We start from the raw sequence: 25,873 nt of genomic DNA on the forward strand, positions 1-25,873 counted from the left end.
ATAATGGGTTTCATATCAATTATGAAAATTCAGGGCTACCTGTACACTTAGGAAGTCATCAATTATCTATAACTTCTACTTGGTTAAATGGGTTGCAGCTTATATTGTTTTTCTCTTATCTTATCCTCACCTAAAGGGTCTCCACACTGCTTCCACTATCAAGTTCAAGAATTCCCACTAACCTTATGCCTTCTTTATCAAAGAAAAAATATGGACTTTTCCCATTCCTCAAATACTGATTCACTTCTCGTCAAGAAGATATTATTCCCTTTGGTTGCCATATTCTTTTTTTTTAATAGCTTTGAGATGAAATTCATGTATCATTAAATTCAGACTTTTAAAGTATACAACTGAGTAGTTTTTAGAAGAGTCAAAGTGTACAACCATCATCACTATTTTCAGAACATTTTCATTATGCCAAAAAGAAACCCCATACCTGTTAGCAGTCACTCCTCATACCTGCCATCCCCTCAAACCCCTGGAAATGACTAATCTGCTTTCTGTTTCTATGGATTTGCCTATTCTGGATATTTTATATGAACAAAATAATAAATATTATGACCTTTGTGTCTGGTTTCCTTCACTTAGCATCATTTTTCAAGGTGCATCCATTTTATAGCATGTATCACTACTTTCTCTTTTTTTTTAAGTAAGCTCTAGGCCCAACTCATGACCCCAAGATCAAGAGTCACATGCTCCACCGACTGAGTGAGTCAAGTGCCCCATTTTTCTTTTTCATGAACGAGTAATATGTCATTGCATGTATAATGGACATTTTATTTATACATCAGTTGATGGACACTTGGGCTACTTCCATTTTTGGCTATTAGGAACTGGTAGACAAGTTTCTGTGTGGACAAGTTTTTAATTCTTGTAGGGAAATACCTAGCATTGGAATTGCTAAGTCCCATGGTAATTCTTTATTTAATCTTTTGAGGAACTGCTAGACTATTTTCCCAAGTGGCTGTACTTTTTTACGATCCAACACCTATATATTAGGGTCCAACTTTTTCACATCCTTGCCAACACCTGTTTTTGTTGTCTTTTTTTAAAAAAATAATTAAGAGAGACAGAACATTTATGAGTAGAGGGAGGGGCAGAGGGAGAAGACCTTAAGTAGATTTGCTGCTGAGTGAGGAGCCCAAGACCAGGCTCAATCACATGACCCTGAGATCATCATCTGAACTGAAACCAAGGAATTGGACACTCAATGGAATGAGCCATCCAGGTGCCCATTTTATCTTTTTGATTTGGCCATGCTAGTGAGTATGAAGTGGTATCACTCTGTAGTTCTGATTTGCATTTCCCTAATGACTAATAATCTTGATTCTCTTTTTATGTTCTCATTGGCCATATATGTTCACCTTCTTTGGAAAGATGTTTATCATTTTTATTTATTTATTTTTATTTTTTACTTTTGCCCATTTTAAAATTGCATTGTCTTTTGATTAAGTTGTTAGGATCAAAATTCCTTATCGTATATGTGATTTGCAAATAACTTCTCTCATTCTGTGGGTTGTCTTTTCACTTACTTAATATTGTCCTCTGAAACACAAATGTTTTTAATGTTGATGAAGTCCAGCTTATCTATTTTTTCCTTGTGTATGTACACTCTAGGTGTTGTATCTAAGAAAGTACTGCAAAAAGATCTTTGGTTTTGAATACAAAAATAATATATTTACAATTCTTATGTCGTTAGGAGCACCTAGGTGTCTCAGTTGGTTAAGGGTTAGACTCGATTCTTGCTTGGGTCTTTATCTTGGGGTCATGAATTCAAGCCCCGTGTTGGGCTCCATGCTGAGTCTGGAGCCTACTTTAAAAAAAAAAATTATGGGGGCACGTGTGTGGCTCAGCTCATTAATAATCTGCCTCTGGCTCAAGTCATGATCCCAGGATACTGGGATGGAGCCCAGCATCGGGCTCCCTGCTCAGTGTGGAGTCTGCTCCTCCCCCCACTCCTCCCACCACTCATGCTCTCTTTCTGTCTCTCAAATAAAATCTTAAAAAAAAAAAACCCTTATGTCATTAAATTATATACACATATAACTATAAAATCACACATCTATCTATATACACATATATTTATAAAATCACATAAATAAACGTACCCACATCTCGCAAAACAATTAAAAATTCAGACTCTGGTAGTCCATAGGCATTAGATGGCTCTTCTAAAACAGTGTATAAACTTCCGCATGGACAAAATTCCATAATAAGTACTTTATGTCTTGTTGTTGTCTGGAAAAAAAAAATCACTGATTGGGACTCAATATAAAAGTTTTTATTATAAGCTAGTGCTTATCTGATTTCACTTAAATGGAGAATATGAACGCACTATGAATGCTTTACCTGGGATTTGTTAACTACCTATTGACTATACTCATATAATGATTAACAGCTTCTAGATTCCTATTGGATTGGTTTTTGAAAGATGATCAAACCACGATGAAAGCTGGCTAAATCTGAAATAGAAAAAAATCACTGCTACACTGTTATAATGGTTCTTTAAAAATTTCTTTAATTTCTAATACATAATAGTACATTTAGGACATTAATGTTTGAACAGATCTCTTAAGACACTTGAAATTCTTCTCATGACAAGTACTTCCACTTCAGGGAATGGAGTGTTTTTTTTTTTTTTAAGATTTTATTTTATTTATTTGACAGAGATCACAAGTAGGCAGAGACGCAGGCAGAGAGAGGAAGGGAAGCAGGCTCCCTGCTGAGCAGAGAACCCGATTTGGGGCTCCGTCCCAGGACCCTGGGATCATGACCTGAGCCGAAGGCAGAGACTTTAGCCCACTGAGCCACCCAGGTGCCCCTGGAGTGCTAGTCTTTTTTTTAAAGATTTTATTTATTTACTTGACAGAGAGAGAGATCACAAGTAGGCAGAGAGGCAGGCAGAGAGAGAGAGGAGGAAGCAGGCTCCCCACTGAGCAGAGAGCCTGATGCGGGGCTCGATCCCAGGACCCTGAGATCATGACCCGAGCCGAAGGCAGCGGCGTAACCCACTGAGCCACCCGGGCGCCCCTGGAGTGCTAGTCTTAAAAACAAATAGATGGCAGAAGAGCCTAGTGGTCCCCCTCACAGCAGTCTGAGCTTGCTGATTTGCATATGAGCTGCGGATCTGTTTCAAACTTTTTAATGAATCATTGATTATAAGATACATCACAATTTAATAACAGCTTTTTAGGGAAAAAGAAATACTACCAAATTACATATATACACTGATGATAAGATATGTTCCCATTTTAGGAACTTGAAAATGTGATTTTGAGTCTTAAAATCCAGTATTCATCTCCAATTTTTTTTGTGGTTATTTCCAATTTTTTATCCTTCCTTCCTTTTATAATTTTTCCTGCATATCCCCAAAACACTTTCATTGTTTTTTTAGATTTTATTTATTTATTTGATAGAAAGAGAAACAGCAAGAGAGGGAATACAAGCAGGGGGAATGGAAGAGGGAGAAGGCTTCCTGCCGAGCAGGGAGCCCAACTCAGCTCTGACCTGAGCCCAAGGCAGATGCTTAATGACTGAGCCACCAGGCACCCCAGGATTTTATTTATATGAGAGAGAGACAGCATGAGAGGGTGAGTCAGAGGCAGAAACAGATAGAGAGCACAAGAGGGGGTAAAGTCAAAGGGAGAAGCAGACTTCCTACTGAGCAGGGAGCTGGGAGTCTGATGTGGGACTTGATCCTGGGCCTCCAGGAGCATGACCTGAGCCAAAGGCAGTCACTTAAACAGCTGAGCTACTCAGGTGTCCCCCAAAACACTTTCATAAACTATTTTATTTTTAAAAAGATTTTATTTATTTATTTGATGGGGTGGCGGGGACACAAGCTGAGGGGAGGGGCAGAGGGAGAAACAAACTCCTCACTGAGCAGAAAGCCAGAACCGGGACTCGATTCCAGGACCCCCGAGATTATGACCTGAGTTGAAGGCAGCCACTTAACCAACTGAGTCACCCAGGTGCCCCCTTTTATAAACTATTTTAAATTTCTCTACTACTGAGTAGTTATAGAAAAAGAGAAATAACTTTAAAAGATTTTTGTTTTTATTTTTTTAATTTTTATTTTATTTTAAAGATTTTATTTATTTATTTGACAGACAGAGATCACAAGTTGGCAGAGGCAGGCAGAGAGAGAGGAAGGGAAGCAGGCTCCCTGCTGAGCAGAAAGCCTGATGTGGGGCTCGATCCCAGGACCCTGGGATCACGACCTGAGCTGAAGGCAGAGGCTTTAACCCACTGAGCCACCCAGGCACCCCAAGATTTTTGTTTTTAAATAATGAAGTAATATGTTGATGGTTGAAAATTTGGGAAATACCCATAATTCCATTACCCAGAGATAATTATGCTAATATTTTGGTGCATTTCCTTTCAGTCTATTTCTTATCTATCAAATCACTTAAGAGATACAAAACATGATACTGTATATTCAAGATCACACTGTGTATTTATTTTTAATCCTGTTTTTCTGACATAACATTATACATAAACATGTTTCCAGATAATTAAAACTTTGGTAAATACCTCTTTTCATTACTGCTTTAACTATTGTGTAGTGAAGAATAAATTTCACCCCAAGAGAGGTCAGGTTTTTGTTTGGCTTTGGCTACCAACAGGTGATTAGTAGGCATCTGGAGTACCCTGTCTGCGAGAAGTGTTTCTCTGAATGGGGGCTTTGGCCATTAACAGTCTAATGATGTGATTTATGATGGAGGTTTTAGGATGTACAAGTCCATCTCAATTTCTAAAGGAAAACACAACTAAAGGTATTAGCCTGAACTTCTGGAAAGGGCTAAAGACTAAAAGTCAGCCATGCAGGCAGTATGTGATTGAGTCCCAACAAAAACTCTAGACACCAAAGGTTCAGGTGACTTTCTGAGGCTGGCAATATTTTGTGTATACTGTCATACATCAATACCAGGAGGGTACTGTATCTATGAGGAAAAGGAAGATTCATGTCTGGAATCCTCCTATATTCTGTTCTATGAATTTCTTCCTTTGACTAGTTCTAATTTGTCTTCTTTTGCTAGAATAAAACTGTAACTACATTTCTTTCCTGAGTTCTCTGAGTCATTCAACATTCTATTTTTTTTTAAGACCTTATTTATTTAGAAAGTGTGACCATATGAGCAGGGGGGAGGGGCAGGGGAAAAAGGAGAGACACCGAAAGCAGAGTGTGAGGGCCAATGTGGGGCTCAATCCCAGGACCCTGAGATCATGACCTGAGCGGAAATCAAGAGTTGGACATTCAGGGCACCTGGGTGGCTCAGTTGTTAAGTATCTACCTTTGGCCAGGTCATGCTCCCAAGGTCATGGGATCGAGCCCTGAATTCGACTCCCTGCTTGGCAAGAAGCTGGCTTCTTCCTCTTCCACTCCCCATGCCTGTGTTCCCTCTCTCATTGTCATTCTCTCTGTCAAATAAATAAAATCTAAAAAAAAAAAAAAAGAGCTGGATACTTAACTGACTGAGCCACCCAGGCATCCTGAGTCATTCAACATTCTAGCATATTATCAAATCTGGGGGACGCCTGGGTGGCTCAGTGGGTTAAAGCCCCTGCCTTTGGCTCAGGTTATGATCCCAGGGTCCTGGGATTGAGCCCTGCATCGGGAGAGCCTGCTTCCCCCTCTCTCTGCCTGCCTGTCTGCCTACTTGGGATCTCTCTCCCTGTTAAATAAATAAATAAATAAAATCTTAAAAAAAAAAAATCTGGGGACAATCATGGGGAGCCCCAAATTTGTAGCCAGCTGGTATGATGTGATGATAGCCCTAGGGGACTGGTGAACTTGCAGCTAGTGTCTGAAAAAGTACAGTCTTCTGGGGACTGTTCTCTTTGTACAGTATGCCAAACTCTTCTGCAGCTGGTATCAGTGATCTTGAACAAACCTGGCAGGTGGAAGGTTACATTCTTTTTTTTTTTTTTTAAAGATTTTATTTATTTATTTGACAGAGACACAGTGAGAGAGGGAACACAAGCAGAGGGAGTAGGAAAGGGAGAAGCCAACTTCCTGCCAAGCAGAGAGCCCAATGTAGGGCTTGATCCCATGACCCTGGGATCATGACCTGAGCCAAAGGCAGCCATTGAATGACTACATTCTTAACCTTGAGTATAACAAACTGAGTAACTATCCATCACATATTCTAACTTATTTAACCATTCTTTATCATAAACAGGGCAGCAATGAACATCTTTGTGCATAAAACTGTATTTAAATTTCTGATTAGTTCCTAAGAAGTACTTACTAAAAATAAAATCATTATTATAAGGAATATAAAGTGCCAAATTATTATTTAAAATGTGTGATTTGACTGATTCCTTGTTCACATCTAGAGGGATTAAACTAAATTTCTATTTCCATTACTTCTAGATAATTTTTCTAATGACATTCTTTTTTTCTTCCTAATGACATTCTTCTTTTCAGTTTCTTCCTAAAGTCAATTATATCTTTTATATACTGTATTAACATATACAGTATGTACTTATACACTGTATTAATTTCTGGATTCCTAGGATTTTTATTCTTTTACAAAGCCTTCTTCGTATTGTTTGACTTGCTCCTTTTATAATTATGTCAATTTAACTTCACTTAGTTTTTATTTCTAGTAAAAATACTGGTAACCACAGCCTAGTATAAGAAATATACTACTTTTTCTGATTCCATGATACTTTATTTCCATTGTTATACCTCTTCAAGAATCTTTGAGGACAAAAAAAAAAAAAAAGGAATCTTTGAGGACAGGATATTTGGTTATACAAGCTCTAATTTTCATCACTTAAAAAACTTCATTGTTTATAAAGCAATTTTTATATTAGGTCATTTCTCCCGGATTGCAGTAATTACAATAAATAAGATAAGATTAACTAAAGCTTGACTACTTACCTCCTCTTCAATAGCAAATAATTTGACAATATTTTTGTGATTGAGTTTTTTTAACACTTCAAATTCTCTCATTTGAACATCCACTGGACGAAGGAAGCTTATGTTATTAAATACTTTGATAGCAAATAAGTCACCAGTTTTCTAAAAAAAAGAGAGAAATATTTTATTTATCTATAGTATTATAAAGAAAATTAAAAGGTACTATTAGAACTAACTATAGCAATTTATTTATCTTACAGAACACCCAAATATTTTTTAAGCATAGGTAACTGTACCAGAGCTCTTGATTTTTTTTAAAGCTAAAATCAATTAGCTGCTCCAAATTTCTCTCAAATTATATGCTTCGAAATGAAGTAAAGGCTTTCTTTCAAATTAAAAAGCTTCCAGGGGTGCTTGGCTGGCTTAGTCAGTAAAGCATGCAATGGTTGATCTCAGGATCTTGAGTTCAAGCCCCACACTGGACCTACAGCCTACTTAAAAATAAACAAATACATAAAAGTTAAAAAAAAAAAAAGCTTCCATTATATGAGGCAAAGAGAGTCACATATAAGAAGAGCTCTAGTAATATCAAATGTGAAAGTATATTTTAGATAGGAAAGTAGTATTTTAGAAGGGTTTCTCCAGGGCTTAATAATTTAAACAAAACAGGAAAAGAGAGATTGAAAACTATACTCCATATACAAAATTTCATTAAGCTCAAAATAGGGACACCTGGGTGGCTCAGTGGGTTAAAGCCTCTGCCTTTGGCTCAGGTCATGGTCCCAGGGTCCTGGGATTGAGCCCTGTATCGGGCTCTCTGCTCTGTGGGGAGCCTGCTTCCTCCTCTCTCTCTCTCTCTGCCTGCCTCTCTGCCTACTTGTGATCTCTGTCATAAATAAATAAAATCTTAAAAAAAAAAAAAAGAAGCTCAAAATAGGGATGCATGGATGGCTCATTCGGTTAAGCGTCCACCTTTGGATCAGGTCATTACCCCAGGGTCCTGGGATCCAGTCCTACATTCGGTTCCCTGCTCAGTGGGGAGCCTGCTTCTCCCTTTACTTGTTCTGCCTGCAGCATTTCCTGCTCATGTTCTCTCTTCCTCTGACAAATAAAATCTCAAAAAAACAAAAAACAAAAACCAAAACCCTCAAAGTAATTAAATTAATCGTTAAGAAATACTCCAGAGCACCTGGGTGCCTCAGTTAGTTAAGTGCCCTACTCTTGGTTTCAGCTCCAGTCACGATGTCATGGGTCATAGAATTAAGCCCTGAATCAGGCTCTACGCTCAGTGGGGAGTCTGCTTTAAGATTCTCTCTCTCTTCCCCTCCCCCCAATTGCACACATGTGCACTCTCTCTCTCAAAATAAATTAACAAAATATTAAAAAAAAAAGGAAAAGAAAAGGGTCAAGGGTCAAGGAAAAGAAAAATGGGTGCCTGGGTGGCTCATTCGGTTAAGACTCTGCCTTTGACTCACATGATCCCAGGGTCCTGGGATCGAGACCCATGTTGGGCTCCATGCTTGGTGAGGAGCCTGCTTCTTCCTTTTCCTTGACCCTTCCCCCTGTGCATGTTCTCTCTCTTCCCTCTCTCTCAGTCAGAATTAAAAAATCTTAAAAAACAAACAAACAAACAAACAAACAAACAAACAAAACACCACTCCCTAGCTGTAATACTGTGTGTGTGCAGATGTGCGTATGGAAGTAGAAGCTGGAGTTGGTTCAGGTTCAAGTAGCCTATCTTCATTGGATTGCATCACTGCTGCCTTGGAGATGTTTCTGCAACTTCACCTAGATGACTAGAGTAGATTGTTTCTTTCTTTCTTTTTTTTTTCTTTTTAAAGGTTTTATTTATTTACTTGACTGAGAGAGGCACAGCAAGAGAGGGAGGAGTGGGAGAAAGAGAAGCAGGCTTCTTGCCGAGCTGGGAGCTCAATGTAGGGCTCAATCCCAGGATCCTGGGATCATGACCTGAGCTGAAGGCAGACACTTAACCACTAAGCCACCCAAGTGCCCCAAGACTGTTTCTTTACAGAGCCTTCTCTTAGAGGATCAAAGACATTTCCTTTTCTCTATGGATGTGCCTGCAGCACCCCACTCTCACTCTCTCATGGAATACTGAAGTAGATTGCAAAGAAAATTACAATGCACAACTGTAGCTGGGAGGCCCTCTTAGAGGTGCAAATGCTTAATTTCAGGTAAACATCACCTTTTTATATTCTTCATATTAACTTTGCTTTAAGGCTCTCTTCCAGACCCTCCTACCTCCTCCCAGTCATTCTAAGTGGCAAGCCTCTCCTTAGTGGTCAGTCCAGATTCTTTGGGTTTAATCTTACTTTTCCCATAATCCAAGGTTGAATTTCCCTGGAGCATGTGGAAAGATCATTTCCTCTTTGACTTTGGGGTTTAAGCACCACCTGCCTAAAGATATTTCATGGCTGCCTGTCTGTCAGGATCTTCGTGCTATGCCGGCTTTGATGCCCTCTCCATAGCTTTTCATACAGATTCACTACTCATAGCCAAAATCACCTCAGAAGCTCACAATCTTTTTCTCAGTCAGAATCTCATGATCTTTTCTCTTAAAACCATTTAACTGCCTGGGACGCCTGGATGGCTCAGTCAGTTAAGCCGCTGCCTTCGGCTCAGGTCATGATTCCAGGGTCCTGGGATCGAGTCCTGCATCGCATCGGGCTCCTTGCTCAGCAGGAAGCCTGCTTCTCTCTCCACCTCTGCCTGACGCTCTGCCCGGCTTGTGCACTTGTGTTCTCTCTCTCTCTCTCTGACAAATAAATAAATAAATAAAATCTTTAAAAACAAACAAACAGGGCGCCTGGGTGGCTCAGTGGTTTAAGCAGCTGCCTTTGGCTCAGGTCGTGATCTCAGGGTCCTGGGTTCGGGTCCCGCATAGGGCTCTCTGCCGAGCAGAGAGCCTGCTTCCCTCTCTCTCTCTCTGCCTGTCTCTCCATCTGCTTGTGATTTCACTCTGTCAAATAAATAAATAAAATCTTTAAAAACAAACAAACAAACAAACAAACAAAAAAACTCCAAAACTCCCAAAACCCATTTAACTGCTTCACAGCCTCTCATCAAGATCACTATTTGGAGGGGCGCCTGGGTGGCTCAGTGGGTTAAGCCGCTGCCTTCGGCTCAGGTCATGATCTCAGGGTCCTGGGATCGAGTCCCGCATCGGGCTCTCTGCTCAGCAGGGAGCCTGCTTCCCTCTCTCTCTCTGCCTGCCTCTCCGACTACTTGTGATTTCTCTCTGTCAAATAATAAATAAAATCTTTAAAAAAAAAAAAAAAAAAGATCACTATTTGGAGACCACATCTATGTGACATGATCACACCTCCCTCACTCTAGCTTACCACCCATTTTCAGACAATATGAAAATAGAATAACAACCAAATCACAGTTTAATTACACCATTTTCCTATTTGTTCAACTAGAGTAAGAACACTGCTAAATCTATCTACCTAAATCTATCTACCAAAATATACCACAAGATTTCTCTTGAGGATACTTATTTTCAACTTAATCTAGAATTAGGAGAATCCTAACAGAGGAACAACTGGGGAAAATAATGCAATATTGCGAAGTGCCTACTGTGATCAAGGCTAGCATTTTCCATACTTTTGTAGTCCAAATCATACCTGTGAGATTACTGGCATAGTGTGGGAATGTACTGTTTTCCCTTTATTCAACTGCACAGTCACCTGTCATTCACTGTCCCTAACTCAAAGCATAGAGGAGGAATATTTAAAGGATCTCCATGTAGTTGGGATCTACATATAGCTGACCCTCGAACAATGAGGGTTAAGGGTGCTGACCCTCTGTGCAGTCAAAAACCATATTTACCTTCAACTCTCCAAAGACTTAACTACCAACAGCTTATTGCTGCAGCCTTACTGAGAATATAAACAATTGATTAGCGTATATTTTATATGCTACATGTATCCTTACAATAAAGCCAGAAAGGAAAATGTTGTAAGAAACCATAAGGAAAAGAAAATACATTTACAGTACTGTACTGTATGTATTGAAGACAATATTCACATGTAAGTGGACCCACACAGTTCAAACCCATGTTATTTAAGGGTTAAATGTATACATATAGGAAAATCAACACATCCTTCCTTTAGCTCTTCCCTTTAACTTCACCATGATTTTTTTTTAAAGATTTTGTTTATTTATTTGACAGAGATCACAAGTAGGCAGAGAGGCAGGCAGAGAGAGAGGAGGGAGCAGGCTCCCTGCTGAGCAGAGAGCCTGATACAGGGCTCAATCCCAGGACCCTGGGATCATGACCTGGCCAAAGGCAGAGGCTTTAACCCACTGAGCCACCCAGGTGCCCCTAACTTCATCATGCTTAACAAACATACACATTCATCACATACACTAATAACTAAAAACAGGTCAATGAGAAAGAGACAGATTAAGGAAGTAATATACTTTGAATAACAAATAGTAAATTTGGAACTTGGGTCATTCCAGGTGGTAATACAAAAAGGTCTAAATAATATCATAGTTTAAAATTCTTAAATAGGGGTGCCTGGGTGGCTCAGTGGGTTAGGCCTCTTCCTTCGGCTCAGGTCATGATCTCAGGGTCCTGGAGCCTGCTTCCTCCTCTCTCTCTCTTCCTGCCTCTCTGCCTACTTGGGATCTCTGTCAAATAAATAAATAAATAAATAAATAAAACCTTAAAAAAAATTCTTTTTTTTTTTTTTTAAAGATTTTATTTATTTATTTGACAGACAGAGATCACAAGCAGGCAGAGAGGGAGGCAGAGAGAGAGAGAGAGGGAAGCAGGCTTCCCGCGGAGCAGGGAGCCCGATGCGGGGCTCGATCCCAGGACCCTGAGATCATGACCCGAGCCAAAGGCAGCAGCCTAAACCACTGAGCCACCCAGGTGCCCCTTAAAAAAAAATTCTTAAATAAAATGGTGAGTGCTGTGAAGTGTGTAAGCCTGATGATTCACAGACCTGTACCCTGGGGCAAATAATACATTATAAGTTAATAAAAATAATTAATTTAAAAAAGGGGGAGAGGAAAAAAAAATTCTTCTTCTTTTTTTTTTTTAGAAGTGCAGAGGGAGGGGCTCCTGGGTGGCTCAAGGGTTAAAGCCTCTGCCTTCAGCTCAGGTCATGATCCCAGGGTCCTGGGATCGAGCCCCGCATGGGGCTCTCTGCTCAGTGGGGAGCCTGCTTCCTCCTCTCTCTCTGCCTGCTTCTCTGCCTACTTGTGATCTCTGTCAAGAAAATAAACAAAATCTTAAAAAAAAAAAAAGAGAGAAGAAGTGCAGAGGGAGAGAGAATCTTTTTTTTTTTTTTTTTTTAAGATTTTATTTATTTATTTGACAGAGAGAGAGATCACAGTAGGCAGGCAGAGAGAGAGGGGAAACAGGCTCTCTGCTGAGCCAAAGGCCCAATGCAGGGCTGGATCCCAGGACCCTGAGATCATGACCTGAGCCAAAAGCAGAGGCTTAACCCACGGAGCCACCCAGGTATCCCGGAAAAAAAAATTCTTAAATAGTTAAGGGCAAGCAGGATTTTTCAGGTATAGTCCTAAACCTCTGAAATTGATGTCACTGAGAACAAACATAATTTCTGAAAATACACCCATGGGAAGAATACTAGGGACTGAATACTAAACTGACTCTTCACAGTCTTCTAAGTAAATTCCTATGACCCTCAAATCCTTATTTTAGGTCTTCTGACTATATGGGATAAAATACATTTCCGTTCCCTTTGAAGAACAACTTTGGGTTATCTTAGGGTGGTCTAATCTGTCCTCATTCTTCATTCTTTTATTCCACAAACATTTGCAGAATGCCTATTAGATATAGGAACTTAAATGAAGGACACCCAAGTATCTAAGTAAGGAAAGAGGACCAGAATACATGGAATATGCCTCACCTAATTTCTGTCACTACTAACTACCTATTATTCCATCAGTTTCCAATTTACGTCCTTTCCAACACCAGCTAAACCTAAAACTCTTTGTGGGAAGGAACTGCACGTTATTTGCGGTTATGTTCACTAGATCCGTCACAGTGCCTGTCATGTACCAAGTGATTATTAAAGTTTGTTAAAGTTAATTTGGGTCACAGGAAGACAGACAGTCAGATGTGGTCTCAACACTAAATCTTGTGTCACCACCCATTTTCTTTTCTTCTTGGCACAGGGCATAAAACAAAAACAATTTATAGGGCAGGAATATCCAAAGTTGACCATATGGACCTGATAAAGAACCCAGAACTTGTGGACAATTCTGGAATCTGAGGGAAAAAGGCTAAAAGCTATATGACACTTCTGATTCAGCCACTGCGAACCAGAGGCTGTTTACAGTCAGCTTCTTTCCTCAGAGGAAACAGCCCCTCCCCTCTGAATGCTTATCTTATTGTTTCTGACAGAACTGACAGGCAATCACACAGCCATAGGAAAACATGAAACTCCTCCTTACTCAAATATTTAAAGCTCTTGTTTCTGAAAACAAGAATTTAAAATTCTCCGAATATCATTTAGTCAAAAAGAGGTCACAGTGCTGAAAAATTAGTGGATTATCTGCATTATAAGAGATTTTTTTTCTCTATTATTCTTCCAGCTTCCTTCCCAGAATAGAAACTTTAATGATCTTAAATTTCTTCATTTTAAGTTATTTTAATTATCTTTAATTTCATCTTCCAATATAGAATCTGACAGAAAATCTTTTTTGGTTCTTGAAGTGCCTCCAAGATTAGCCTTTTATTCTATTCTCACTTCCACTACAAGTTCTGTTTACCTCATACCTTTTAAGTGTGGGCTCCTTGCTGATAATCTCTTTTTATTCCAATCTACCTTGTAGGATGCTGTTTACTAGGACATGAAACTGTAATACAGCATATCAGAACCACCTGTGGATTCCCCTCAAACTATGCATCTGCCTTTGCATACTTCCTTCATCTGTAGCCCACCCCAATGCACTCACTGCCATAAGGAACTTTTCTGCTAGTGAGGTCATTCACTATGAGGACTAGGTTGGGGAAAGAATCAAAAGGCACAACACCAATCTTCCTAGTCCCTTTTTTAAACCAATCTCTTCTTCTCCACTCGCAACACATAACCTCTGCCACTATCAGGTAGGTATCACTAACTCTAACACAAGCTATACTTGAACCACAAAAACAAGAACTCTCTTTAAACAGGGTAAACGAAAACATCGAGTCTCATCAAGTCTCACTTTTTAGTACAAGTGTGCTTCCCAAAAGAGAACATATACAGTGATAAAAAGCCTTCACAGTTTTCTCTGAACCAACCTTATGCCTTCCACGAAAGACATTTGCAGTAGCTCCTTGGCCTAAAATATCAGATAAAAGCCACAGATGATTAGAAGTGCTCTGCATTTTGGCTTGGTCAGGAGTTCTTGTTAAACTAAGAGAGAAGAAAAAAGTGCATGTTGTTTTAAGGGAACAACACATTTAAGGAACAAATGTTAGCTATTTTTAGTCTCCAGTAAGATCATAACTTAGTTATTGCTAAACTGAAAAGTGCAGTCTAATGTAAAAATATAAGCTTCCAACAATATTAAAGACTAAAATGCCGTGTGGGCTCTGAAAAAAAAACATTAACCAATGACATCTTATATACTCACTTTAACTCACTTATCCCAAGGCTGCATAAAATATCTATTTCCCTTCAGATTTTATCTTCCTCAGGAGAGTGATACTGGCCACTTATCTCCTTCAGATGTTTTGAAAGATTAGTCAGTGATGAATTATAAGGTGTTTTAAAGTCATAAAGTCGGGGTGCCTGGGTGGCTCAGGGGGTTAAGCCTCTGCCTTCGGCTCGGGTCGTGATCCCAGGGTGCTGGGATCAAGCCCTGCATCCGGCTCTCTGCTCAGCGGTGAGCCTGCTTCCTCCTCTCTCTCTGCCTGCCTCTCTGCCTCGTGATCTCTCTCTCTGTTCAATAATAAAAATAAAAAAATCTTTAAAGTCATAAAGTCAAATATAACAGAAGTATAGAAAAGAATTACTTTTTTTCTTTAAGGGCAGAGCTACACTAATGAAAACAACTGTTGCCATGGCATAACATTTCCATAGGTAAAATTTCATCAGCATGGTGCCTGACAATCATAATGGAAAGATGCAAAAAGTTTTTATTCTTGAAAGGTTGCTAACTCTTGTGAAATTAAGGATAATTGGTCCAATCTCCAAGTATATAAATATACACATATTAGGTGTATATTACCAAAGTCTTAAAAAATAAGCAAGTGGATGCTATTATGTATTAAGTAAAATCTCTGTATCTTCTGCTCAATTTTGCTAAATCTAAAACTGCTCTAAAAAATAAAGTTGATTTTTAAAAAAAGCACCACCCCTACCTAGCCTTCTCCTTTAATAACTGGAAAACTACATTACTTCAAGGGTATTAAAAATACTTGAGCTCCATGTTGGAATAAAAATTAGTAGCATAAACAATATTCTCACCATGCCACATTAAAACTGCTGTAATACCAAATCAAATCAGATCCTGATATCCCTTTGTAGTCCATTAGAACAGACTAGGTATTCAGTGATGAATTAATGACTATCAATATTCCAAGAAGGATTAGAAACATAAAGAATGGTCCATTTTCAATAACCTTATATATTAAGATATATAATCTTTACCATCCATCTAATTTAGATAAGAAATGTTATCTAAACATTAACTTATTGGAAATAAGCAATAAAAATAAGAAGCACTTTTCACAAGGAATACACATCTGTCAGCTGAGGTTAATAATATCAACTATCTTTTCAGTATTTTCAAATATTTTTCAATAATGAAAAACCTTTCCTAATTACTGTAACTGTGCTGAGGTAACTGTAAATGTAAAATAGTGCAGCCAGGTACCCACACATAGCTAGTAAATAATATATAAGCACTTTTATCAGCTAAGATATCTTCTCTCTATATGAAGATTTAGGACTAGTTTCACAGTGATGAGGGGAAATGTCTTTTGAAACTATCTTCCAATAAACCCACAATAACAGCATGCTAAAACATGACTCAGCACATCCCCAAGGTGTTTGCTTTTTAAATCTTCCCCAAATTTTGATACATTATAGGCAGGCACTCAACAAGTATGTTACTAGTGCCTGCCTTAAGCCTACTTCCTCATACTGTCCAAAACGAAAGTTACCATCTGTCTATGGATGAAAACAAGTTTGATGACAGGCATCTGGACAAAGTTCAAGGATTTCCAAACTCTACCACTATGTTAATAATCCAGCGTTCTGGAGCGAAAAAAGTGGGTCTTTGGTTATGCACTGGACAGTTAACGGGTAGACCTTGTTTTGAAGCCATCTGCTGAAAATACCTGGGAAACGGACTGGAAGATAAACCCGTAAGCAATTTCCCAAAGGAAATGTACATTATATGTGTGTATACTAATAGACGTCCTCAGCTTCCAGCTTCCGGTTAGTCAATCCACGACGTTACCATCACTAAAACCCTAACGAAACGTCTACTGAATCATCGGTAAAATCAAACCCTTTGAACACTGCTGTTCGTGTCAACGTTCATAAAGGAGTAGAAAACTGTCAAACTCTTTTAAAAAAAGGGGGAATCCGTCTCTCCGGGGCGGCCAGGGCCCATACCCGGTAATGAGCACCACCTCTTTCTTCGTGCCCAACGTCGCTGAACGCTGACCCGGGAGGGCGCCCGGTCAGAGGGCCGCCCAGGGGGGCGAGAAGTAGAGGTGGAAGGGACCGGGCCCGCACGACCATTCTACCGGATTTCGGACGCCCCAAACACCCGGGCGGGAGGCGGCCACCCAGCCAAGGTCCCGGCAGGGCTCGGCCTCCGGTGGTGCTGGGCTTCCCGGGTCGCCCGCCCCGCCCCCGCTCTGACTCAGCATCCCAATTTCCCACAGGGGGCGGGAGCGCTCCGCGCCTGCCCCTGCGGGCCTCCCTGCTCGTGCCCCGCGCGGCTCGGCCCCTCTGCCCGCGCCGCCCCACTTACCGCGCCAGGTCTCCGTCGCACCACCTCCAGCTGGCTCCCGCGGCCTCCGTGAGCCTCGGGACACTTCCGGCTTCGCGAGCCCTGGCCGGGGGCCACGTGACCGACGGCCGGCGCGCGCCGGTGCGCGTGCGCACGTCCGCCGGACGAGCCTCGGCCTCCGCCGCCTACCCTGCGGCCAGGGCTGGTGGGGCTGCTGGTTTCCACGTTCTTCGTAGAGAGAGGCGGGGAGACTGGGGGTTGCCTGGAGTCGGAACTGGTCCGCACCCTCTGCCTGCCCCTCCCTCCCCCTAAGGGTGAAGCTAGGGAGCCCTGCGCAGTGAGCAGTTTCGGTTTCCCAGAACTGCAAATCCCGCCCCGTCCTCGAGAACCACCGACAGAGCGCGACGTACGGTGACAGTAGGGAAGACAGACATTGAACTGATTGCAAACATTCTAATAGTCACAGGTGCGCAGAATGCTGGACACGTGCGAGGCTGTCCCTGGGGAGTAACACAGTCTGGACGGATAGATCTGAAAGTGTTTTAAAGGCTGTGTTGGCTGCAGTGGGGTCCCATGATCGCCTCAGAATAATCCAGACGTGAAATTCTTAATGTAAATAAGCTCATTTAATTCCTTACTTTTTTTTTTTTTTTGCGTTGAGGAAGTCAGGAATGAAAGTTGTCTTAACTCCCTCTTTACACGGTATTTGAAAAATGGAAGTGTTGGAGAACTTGACTGAAATGAGGTCCTGAATACTCGTGCCTCCAGGATCTCAAGCAGCTCTTCCCTAAAGTGATCCCTTCTGCCCACTGACTGCACTGCAGCCTTTCTCAACATAGGGAGAGGTCAGAGACACTCTGGCTGTTTCAGGGCTAAACTTGTAAGACTGACGAGGAAGAATTCTTCCCAGTTGAGAACTACAGCAACCAGGAATGAAATAGGAAACCAGGGGCTTTTGAATGGAACACATCTGGGTTTGCAGTCCCAACTCTCCCCACCAAGTACTGACTCTAACTAAGCACGTTCCCCCGCCCCATAACGTAAGTCTGTTATGTTCCTTGCACAATGGAGATAACAAAAGTCCACAGTAATGCGTTGTTACAAAGGAAGTTACTTTATTAGACTTTTAAACAATGTTAAAATAAACCACTTAATTAACCAGTGTTAGATGGAACCATTCTAACAACAAATCTATTTCCTGCTTACAATTCCAACCAATTTCAGTTCTGTATCTAACACCAAGAAGGGGACCTGTCCAGGTTCCTTACAACAGTAAGACCTACAGCTCAAAAGTTTTATGGGAGAAAATGTAATTAGCTGAGCCAAAGGCCTTGATTCACATATTTACCAAAATTATTTATCACTGAAATACCACAGGTATTTTCTTAAAGGTAGAGCTGTTTGTGAACCAATTAACGTTAACATTTAAGACTTTAAATAAACTGTTAGGCACATAACTCGACCAGGCATCTTAAAACCCTTGCTGTTCCATAGTCAAGCCACACAAATCCGTCTTTGCTTTTGTGACCTCACCTTTCAAGAGGTGAGATTCACTCTTGTGACAATTATTTGGGGGCTTATTTTTGGAAACTAAATACAAGTAAGTAATTCATGAAGAAGCAGAATTTCCTAATTGCTATGGTACTCCCTAAAAAAAAGTGCTCTGGGTAACTTCAGGGAAAGATGGATATTATACATGACTATAGAACATGAAGTTTATCTTCTACTGCAGACTCTTAATTTCCATGTTTTGTTTTCTCTTGATCCTGAACATACACAATCTTTTGAGGCTTTAAACAGGGAAAAAGGAGGCGTCACCTTTACATATATGGAACTAATAGTACAGCGATCATAGCTAATACGAAGTCTTCGTGCGCAGGTAGTATAAGAAGCCATTCATACTTAAATTCTTGCTTGTGAGGTAGCTACCATTATCTCCCCCATTTTACAGATGTGGAAATGTATATGGAGAAGTTATTTAAATTACTTAAACTTTTTAAAACCAGTGATTAATAGAACCTACTCAAATCTGCAACCTGCCTTAGCTCTTAAGCACTATGCTGACTTGTTAGTATACTTTGAAAAACTAGTGCTATTGCACTAGATGCCATGATCTTTCTTACAGTACAAGAAAGCTTATCAATGGAACACTTCAAGCTTTCACATACCCATTTTAATTTCTTTATTTAGAGAGAGAGCACTTGTGAGCGAGTGGGGGTAGGGGGTGAGGGGGAGGGAAAGAATCTTTTTTTTTTTTTTTTTTAATATTTATTTATTTGACAGAGACCACAAGTAGGCAGAGAGGCAGAGAGAGAGGGGGAAGCAGGCTCCCGCTGAGCAGAGAGCTCAATGCGGGGCTCGATCCCAGGACCCTGAGATCATGACCTGAGCCAAAGGCAGAGGCCTAACCCACTGAGCCACCCAGGCACACCTCAAGGGAGAAAGAATCTTAAGCAGGATCCACACTTAGCACAGAGCCTGACATGGGACTTGATCCCTGACCCTGAGATCATAACATGAGCCGAAATCAGGAGTAGGATGCTTAACTGACTGAACCACCCAGGTATCCTTTTTTTTTTTTTTTTTTAAAGAGAGAATTTATTTTTTAAAAGTAAGTTCTATGGGGGTGCCTGGGTGGCTCAGGTCATGATCTCAGGGTTCTGGGATCTGGTCCCATATCAGGCTAGCGCTCAGCAGGGTCTGCATGTTCCTCTCTTGCTGCCCCTCTTCCTGTTCATGCTCTCTTTTAGATAAATAAAATCTTAAAAAAAGAAAAAAAAAGTGGGCTCTATGCCCAACATGGGGCTTAAACTCATGACCCTGAGATCAAGACTCCCATGCTTTACCCAACTGAGCCAGTTAGGTCCCCCTCACTTACCTATTCTTAAAAACATTTTTATTTAAGTATAATACACATTTCATCCATCTTTTTTTTAAAGTTAATTTAGTTTAACAGTTAATTTAGTTTAGTACTTTTATTCTACAATGTAAGGAAAATGTTTAAAATCACTACTGTAATTAACGCCAAGAAAGATTTATGTATATAATTAAAATAGTTTTAGGATGTTTATAAACCACTGAAGCCATCATGAAAACTTTAGGGAGGGGAACCACATGGGCCAAAGGTTAAAAAAAACAATCAACCCTCACCTAAAATCTTGAGCTTGTAAAATTTAAATTTAAATGACTGTAGAAATTGTTCTTTCTTTGAATTCAGTTAACGTATAATATATTATTTGTTTCAGGAGTACAGGTCTGTGATTCATCAGTCTTATAATATCCAGGGCTCATTACAACACATACCCTCCCCAATGACTGTAGTAATTTAATTCTGCTGCTCAGTTTATCCCTCCTCTCTTAATTTCCTAATACTACTTACTATTATTTTCCTCTTGCTTTCTTGCAGGGTCATGAATAAAAATGGAGAGAAGTACTTCTGTTAACTAAATGGGCACATACTTATAAGCATCATTAACACATAGGTACAGTGTCCCAAGTAAATCCAATAAAAGAGGGGGAAAATTGGATTTTAAATTCTAGCAATGGATTGAAATAGGCTTTTAAAATAATCTGAGAGAATTAAGCTCCATGTAACCTTTTGGGAACATAGATAAATCATCTATAAGTTTATATGTGCAATTCTTTAAATGAAAAATCAGAAAGAGATGAAATAAAATTAAAGTACTTATAATAATATCAAAAAAGACTTGGTAGATTTCACTACGTAAAATTTATTTTTATTTTTTTATAAAAAGTGTATAACACCGGTACCTACTCTTAAATCAGTTAATTTATGAAACCATTCTCTTCTGTAGAACCAACATTGGCATCAAAATAGTTTAAAGAAATGTAATGGCTATCTACGAAAATTTAGTTTTGGTTTGTTATATTCCCCCCATATTTTGAGACAGCGCACATAAAAGAAAATTAAAATTCTCAAACATTTTATATTTAGCAATTGAAAAAAAAGTACACTGTTTTCCTGCTATGGTCTTTATAAAGGATTTAACGTTTCAAGTAAAAAAAAAAAGGTACTAGAATAACCGTGCTGTATCTTTTAACAGCATTTTTATATAGAACAAATTTGCACTGGCATGCAAGCAACTTCTCTTGTTGTCACATACCTATATTCAGAGAAAATTACACCCATTTTACAGAGAAATCCCAATACATATACTGCAATAAGCTTAAAGCAATGTTAAAAAGACCAGTGTGAATGGCACACAAAACTGCTTCCTTATAAATCAACTGGAATTCCTGATCATAAAGTAGGCACAGGGAGATCCAGTCCTTAGGGCTTTGCTCTCTGGAAGAATACCTGTAAATAAAATATTAGTACAATTAGTGCTGATGTCAGAAGATGTCACCTTTTACCTGAAGATAGGCTCCAAGTCAGTAAGTGGTAGTCATTCTTTTGTAAAATAAAATCAATATTTAGAACATCTCACATACTGCATAAATCCACACATGGCACAGACCTGTACCCCTGCAGCAAATAACACATTATATGTTAATTAAAAAAAAATCCACACATGGTACAAGAACTTCCTTTTTTGGACAATTTGATCAAATCTCGAGATAACTTATGTTGACATTAGTTGGGAAACTAGTGAAAATATGGTTATTAACGCTGATGCAAGAACTCAAGTGATCAGAGGAAAACATGTTCTTTATACCTTTTGCTGACTGGCACACAGTCACAGCTAATACAGGCCAATTAAATTTTGAGAAAGAAATGAACAAACCAAAGCTAAACATAGCAGCTGTTATCCTCTAAGGAATTTACTATTTATTTGATTATGAAGATTTTTTTAAAAAATTCATTTGACAGAGATCACAAGTAGGCAGAGAGGCAGGCAGAGAGAGAGGGAGAAGCAGGCTCCCCGCTGAGCAGAGAGCCCAATGCGGGGCTTGATCCCAGGACCCTGGGATCATAACTCAAGCTGAAGGCAGAGACTTTAACCCACTGAGCCACCCAGATGCCCCTATTTATTTGATTATTAAAAAAATACTTGCAATTCAACATTTGAGAGTATGAATGAATAGGCTAGAGGTTGTGCTGGTGACTGATTCACTATTACATAATACTTTCCATAGTTAGGTACATGTTTTTTTTTTGTTGTTGTTGTTTTTCTTTTTGTTTTCAAATACAGATTTTATTTTTAAGTAATCTCTGCACGCATCGTGAGGCACGAACTCATGATCCTGAGAGTAAGCCAGCCAGGAGCCCACATAGTTAGGTATATGTTAAGTGAGCACTAGAAAGACTACTGTCTGTAAACTCACGAAGGACTGTATTCATCATTGTATCTTTAGCATCTAGCAGATCAGCCATTCATTTAACAAATAATCTGTTGACTAAGTGAAGAGAGGAGTGATCACTACATGAGCATAACAAAGCCTCACAAAGAGGCCATGCTTGAGGCAAGCCTAAAGAATGGGTAGAATTCATAAAGGAGGAGGGTTGCTAATAAGGCAGAATTTTTGAAGAACAGCAAGAACAGCAAAGACCATTCCAGCAAGAGAAATCAGAAAGGTTGTTTAATACCAGAAACAGGAAACAAGTACAACAACAACAAAAAACCCTGAATGTCAAACTAAGAAACATGAGTTTATTTTTTAATCAACGGTATAGGTTTATGAAGAGTATAAGGCAAATGAATTTTAGAGGACTATTCAGGGTTTTCCAACAGCTCAGCTTGGCTACAAGGGAAGGGATATCCGCACGAGAGAACCCAACTCCACACCAGAACAGCAGCAGTGGAGACAGAGAGCAAGTTCAGAGTGAGGAGGAGAGAATCGGCAAGATCTAAGGATCGATCACATCTAAAGAGAGTAGGCACAAAAGATGGAACTTCACTTTCCCAAAAACAAGAATAGTGCTATCCTGGAGATAATGTTCCCACTGAAAAAAAAGTTGGGCTTCAGAGGAAGACTTTATAAATGCAGCTGGATGAATTACTATGTTTGGAGCACAAGCCTGCAACACTGTACCTGGATCAGCTGTTACAGATCCCTTTAATAGAACGTTACAATTTTTGTGAGTCCTTTCACCAGCTGGATCAGTTATATAACAGACATCACCTCCACAGGCACTTCGATTTTATAGGGAAATGGCAGTGGGGAGGGTTCCCGATCTTAAACAGTAACTTCTCATCTTCTCACAAACTCCTATCAGTATAAGCTGGCAAACTACTACCAGGGAAAAAATGGACAAGGACAGATGTTACAGAAGCAAAGTTAAGGACAACACACACTTACTTCCTCAGCAAAGGCCCTGACTTAACAATTTTACAGAGTGCCTTAGACAAAAGAACCAGGTGGTTATTCATTAAGTCACCTGCTACCAATATATTTAGCATAGTGTTTTGTCCTCAAATTTGTTGAATGAAAGTAATACAAACAAAAAACAGTTCTTCATCTTGTTACACTGCAATTTTATTTCCAAAACATGAGCTCTTTATTGGCAAGGAAAGTAACTCATACGGTTGTTTGCAGCAGTTAGCATAGTACCTGTTACATAAAAAGCCATCATGGAGTAATGAAGGACTACCTTCTTGGTGAGAGAATATAAATTGTAAATCTGAATTCCTGGAGAGGTTTTATTTGCTGACTGATTGATTTTATTTATTTATTTGACAGATAGCACAAGTAGGCAGAGCAGCAGGCAGAGGGAGATGGAGAAGGAGGCTCTCCACTGAGCAGGGAGCCCAATTAGGGGCTTGATCCCAGCATCCTGGGACCATGACCCTCACCCAACTGAGTCACCCAGGCACCCCAACCCGGAGAGTTTTTTTTTTTTTTTTAAATTCACTCAATTATGGGATGCCTGGGTAGCTCAGTTGGTTAAGCATCCAACTCTTGGTTTTGGCTCAGGTCATGATCTCATGCTCCTTCCCCATGTGCTCTCTCTCAAATAAATATTTAAAATAAAAAATCTGGGGAGCCTGGGTGGCTCAGTGGGTTAAAGCCTCTGCCTTTAGCTCAGGTTATGATCCCAGGGTTCTGGGATCAAGCCCCGTGTCGGGCTCTCTGCTCAGTGGGGAGCCTGTTTCTTCCTCTCTCTCTCTCTCTGCCTGCCTCTTCTCCTACTTGTGATTCTCTGTCAAATAAAGTCTTTAAAAAAAAAATAAAAAATCTGTTCAATTTATGAATGTAAAAAAGCCTTGATTGCTCAATCTGAGGATTCTTTCTGTCCGTTTTACAATTCAAAAGTTTCAAAAACAGGATATAACCAAGTAACTCATACTTCTGTTTTTATATTTTTAGTTTCTTTCAACGCAATATGGGCACATGTTCTCTCTCTTTTTTTTAAAAGATTTGATTTATTTATTTGACTGAGATCACAAGTAGGCAGAGAGGCAGGCAGAGAGAGAGGAAGGGAAGCTGAGCAGAGAGTGCGACGCAGGGCTCGATCCCAGGACCCCGGGATCATGACCTGAGCCGAAGGCAGAGGACTTAACCCACTGAGCCACGCAGGTGCCCTGTCTCTCTCTCTCTCTCTTTTTTAAAGGATTTTATTTATTCATTTGATAGACAGGGATCACAAGCAGGCAGGGAAACAGGCAGAGAGAGAAGAGGAAGCAGGGTCCTCGCTGAGCAGAGAGCCCGACGTAGGGCTTGATCCCAGGACCCTGGGATCATTACCTGAGCCGAAGGCAGAGGCTTTAACCCACTGAGCCACCCAGGCGCCCCCCCCCCTTTTTAAAAGATTTATTTGACACAGAGAGAGAGATCACATGTAAGCAAAGAGGCAGGTAGAGAGAGGGGGGAAGCAGGCTCCCTGCTGAGCAGAGAGCCCAATGCGGAGCTCTATCCCAGGACCCTGGCATCATGACCTGAGCCGAAGGCAGACAGACGCTCAATGACTGACCAGGCACCCTACGCACATGTTCTTAAACATTACTTGCTGTCTCAATCCTGTACTTCTTAATTACATTACAAACTGTAAAAGGAAATTGCCTGGCATTTTCATAGTATGTTCAAGCATGTACACAGTATGCTTACCTCACTTTTTATGATCTCTTCTAAGAACTCAGTTGAAAGGGGCTTTATAGAAAACTCTAACGAATAACATTTAAAACTACAGATTTTTTTTTTAAAGATTTTATTTATTTGTTTGACAGACAGAGATCACAAGTAGGCTGAGAGGCAGGCAGAGAGAGAGAGAGTGAAAGGGAAGCAGGCTCCCCGCTGAGCAGAGAGCCTGATGTGGGGCTCAATCCCAGGACCCTGGGATCACGCCCTGAGCTGAAAGCAGAGGCTTAATCCACTGAGCCACCCAGGCACCCCAAAACTACAAATTTTTATAAGCAGGTTTTAGAAGACATCCCCAAATAAGTAATGATTGGTAAGGCCAGAGTATGACACAGTATTATAATACGTATTCTCTCTCCTCTCTAAAATATTACCTGATGGTATGAAGATATGTAAGTTTTTCCAAATACCTACCTTTAAGTAATTTTTAAAAACTTTAGCATCAGGCTGTTGAAGCGCTTGACAAAACTCCTGAGGGGCCGAGATAGGAGAGAAAGAGAATGAATCTAATTGTATTAAATTCACTGTAATTCAAATCCAGTTTTCTTTTTTGAATTGTGTTTAAAAAAAAAACAAAACAAAAACATGTAACTGAACATCTTAATCACTTTTTTTTTTTAAGGATTAAAAAAAAAAAAAGATTTTATTTATTTATTTATTTGACACAGAGAGAGAAATCACAAATAGGCAGAAAGGCAGGCAGAGAGAGAAGGGGAAGCGGGCTCTCTGCTGAGCAGAAAGCCAGATGTGGGGCTCGATCCCAGGATCCTGAGATCATGACCTGAGCTGAAGGCAGAGGCTTAACCCACTGAGCCACCCAGGTGTCCCTTAACCACTATTTTTGTATATACAGTACACTAGGATTAACTACATACATAGTGTTGTGCAACACACCTCTAGAATTTTTCACCTTGTAAAACTAAAACTATACCCATTGACCATCAATTCCCCCTCCCCCTGCAAACCCCTGGCCACCACCATTCTACTTTATGTTCCTAAGGGTTGGACTAC

General features: G+C 40.1%; 2 protein-coding genes across 3 annotated transcripts in view; both read right to left on the minus strand.

Moving 5' to 3' along the window:
* The window catches only part of TBK1 (TANK binding kinase 1), a 49,180-nt gene extending 31,993 nt beyond the window's left edge, over positions 1-17,187 (minus strand). Inside the window, exons 1-4 of one of the 2 annotated variants that reach the window (XM_059402548.1) lie at positions 16,847-16,957; positions 14,157-14,271; positions 6,890-7,030; positions 2,109-2,238 (exon numbers count right to left, since the gene is read on the minus strand). In XM_059402548.1, the coding sequence (XP_059258531.1) occupies positions 2,109-2,238; positions 6,890-7,030; positions 14,157-14,243 (358 nt within the window). In that variant the 5' untranslated portion in view covers positions 14,244-14,271; positions 16,847-16,957. Of the gene's footprint in view, positions 1-2,108; positions 2,239-6,889; positions 7,031-14,156; positions 14,272-16,846 lie in introns of both variants that reach the window. The other variant, XM_059402549.1, reaches the window with a different exon arrangement.
* Positions 17,188-17,929: 742 nt separating this feature from the next.
* XPOT (exportin for tRNA) overlaps positions 17,930-25,873 on the minus strand; it is a 50,294-nt gene continuing 42,350 nt past the window's right edge. The window contains exons 24-25 of the mRNA XM_059402550.1: positions 25,277-25,333; positions 17,930-21,143 (exon numbers count right to left, since the gene is read on the minus strand). Coding sequence (XP_059258533.1) covers positions 21,117-21,143; positions 25,277-25,333 — 84 coding nt within the window. The 3' untranslated portion in view covers positions 17,930-21,116. The remainder of the gene's footprint in view (positions 21,144-25,276; positions 25,334-25,873) is intronic.

This window comes from Mustela nigripes, chromosome 6 (assembly GCF_022355385.1).
Source record: "Mustela nigripes isolate SB6536 chromosome 6, MUSNIG.SB6536, whole genome shotgun sequence".
Taxonomy (NCBI): Eukaryota; Metazoa; Chordata; class Mammalia; order Carnivora; family Mustelidae; genus Mustela; species Mustela nigripes.